The 2,222-nt window shown below is 34.7% G+C and overlaps 1 protein-coding gene across 2 annotated transcripts in view; it reads right to left on the bottom strand.

Annotated features, from left to right (window-relative positions):
- Positions 1-582: 582 nt before the first annotated feature.
- The window catches only part of LOC146570590 (uncharacterized), a 2,445-nt gene continuing 805 nt past the window's right edge, over positions 583-2,222 (bottom strand). For both annotated transcript variants that reach the window (XM_085281201.1, XM_085281200.1), the window contains 4 exons: positions 1,950-2,051; positions 1,367-1,541; positions 1,057-1,222; positions 583-904 (listed from right to left, as the gene is read on the bottom strand). In XM_085281201.1, the coding sequence (XP_085137327.1) occupies positions 1,057-1,222; positions 1,367-1,541; positions 1,950-2,004 (396 nt within the window). In that variant the 5' untranslated portion in view covers positions 2,005-2,051 and the 3' untranslated portion in view covers positions 583-904. The remainder of the gene's footprint in view (positions 905-1,056; positions 1,223-1,366; positions 1,542-1,949; positions 2,052-2,222) is intronic.

Below are 2,222 nucleotides of genomic sequence, written 5' to 3'. Positions count from 1 at the left end.
TTCTTTTCTAAATCCAGGCTAGATCACGTGGAGGTATTTGGAAAATGTTTTTGGCCAGTGGACGACTGTTGTCTTGCAGAAAGTCAAATCAAACATATGCGATACACAACCAATTCACAAAAACACATTATAAAAAATAAGTCCAGTTCTTGCCTGATTTCAAGTGAAATCTGCATCAAAACAGCACTGTTAGACATTTTATTGTATTTTTACAGCAACTTACTGGCAACACTATTGCCAGTAAGTTACTGTAATTACTGATCTACAGTATCTTTACTGTTGTGATGTTTTACAGTTCAACCACTTTACTGTAAACATATATTACAGTATAACAGCTTTACTGTAAACGTGGTTTACAGTTAGAAAGACTTACCGTGATTAAGTTTTATAGTATCACTGTACTGCAAATGTGGTTTATGGTATAACACTGTAATTGTGTACAGTATAATTTGTTTAGACTGTAATTGTGTTTTACAGCAAATAAAAATAATGTTAACATTCATATTCAATATAAGAACATTTACAAAAAACAATATAATTCAATAAAGTAGTCTCAGAATAGTGAATTAAACCAACATTTATTGTTGATATTTTTTTTAACAAGAAAAACATTTTTCAACTGAATAAAAACAATGTCAATAACCAAAATAAATAGAAGCGTACATGAAAACTACACAGTCCTTCACCTTTCTGTGTCTGATTTTTTTAAGGAAAACAGTTTTTCATTCCACTAAAAACAGGACAAACCCACCAGCATGAACATTAAATAAACTATTACAATTGTAAAACAAAAATCATTTACAAAATGTAATAATTATCAGTGGGTCCCAGGAAATAGAATGTGACATGGGATTTAGATTTCCGTTACCAGGATGGTCGGGTTCAGTGTAGTCTTTATCACCACCTGTCAAAGACACATCATCAATATTCATGTTTGCTCAGGTTATTCACTTGTTCACATCTGTCTGAGATCATTCATACTGTTGTATGGATGTGTGTACAGTATGTATATAATTATCAGCTATGTAAAAGATATTATCATCTCTGTATTCTTACCTAGTTGGAAGTCCTCCATTCAAACTCAGAGAGCCGCTGGAGGAAGGTGGTGATCCGAGGGCTGATGCTTGTAACCTTCCTCTTTACGACACGACCTGTCTTGCAGCTTGTACCAAGTTTTGCAGGGCATTTTGTTCCCATGTCTGGATTGATCCTCACAAAGAACCTTTTAACGGAAAAAAGGCTGCTTTAATTTCAAAATTAAAACATACATTACAGCAATCACCTATATGTTTCTGCAACTGTAGTCAAGCTATCACATATATTTCATTCTTAAATGGTGTAAGCTTTAATGGTGTAAAGTATTTACCTCTGTATCATCTCCTGTGTGATGGACGCTGACTCCTGATACTCAAGGTTGAAAACGTAGTATGACGCAAAGAAGACAGCAAGGGTGCTGGCAAAGTCATGCATCTGCTCAGGCTCATAAAATGCCTTGCCCTCCAAACTGATCATCCAGCGGCTTGCAGACATGAAATTATTCCCTAAAAACAGACAAGAGTCCAATAAGACAATGTGCTCACCGTTACAAATAAGGTTTCCACAAGAATGCTGGATAGCAGGCCTCACACTGTACAAAAATAGAATCCACACAGTTTGCTGCTATTTCTCTTATTATTTATTATGTAATGAAAATTATGATCAATTACAGGAAAAAACTGCCTAATGTTTTGGCATTTTGGCCTGTGCTGAAATGTTAGGCTGTTTTTTCCTGTTGGTCATTGTGTATAATAAATAATAAGAGAAACAGCAGCAAACTGTGTGTATTCTATTTTTATACAATATAAAACAGACAAACCCCTGTTAAGTAAGTTGTTGTGGGTACAAATACCACAATAATTACATAGATTTTTTACAAAAATATTACAAGAGGATTGAAAGTATTTACTTACCAAGCGCTATTACCCTTGGTGTGATGGGTAAGGTCATCTCTCTCTCAACAGACATCTTGGTGGAAAAAGCATTTAAAACACAAACACTGAGGCTACATCACACTGTCAGCGCAGCCAGCAAGGGCAGGAGAACAGCAATGCACCACACTGGGCGAGAAAAGACAGAGAGACAATTGTTAATTTAATGTTGCATTTATTTAACCCTTGAAAAATATATTTACATAAGTAAATAAAAGAAAAAAAACACACAACCCATCTTTTCCAGAATAATTC

The sequence above is a fragment of the Mchenga conophoros genome, linkage group LG7 (assembly GCF_057382185.1).
Source record: "Mchenga conophoros isolate Kocher_MC1m ecotype Shallow Benthic linkage group LG7, M_conophoros_male_GT1.1, whole genome shotgun sequence".
Classification (NCBI taxonomy): domain Eukaryota; kingdom Metazoa; phylum Chordata; class Actinopteri; order Cichliformes; family Cichlidae; genus Mchenga; species Mchenga conophoros.
The sequence above is the reverse complement of the archived record's forward strand: the minus strand, read 5'-3'. Positions and strand labels throughout refer to the sequence as shown.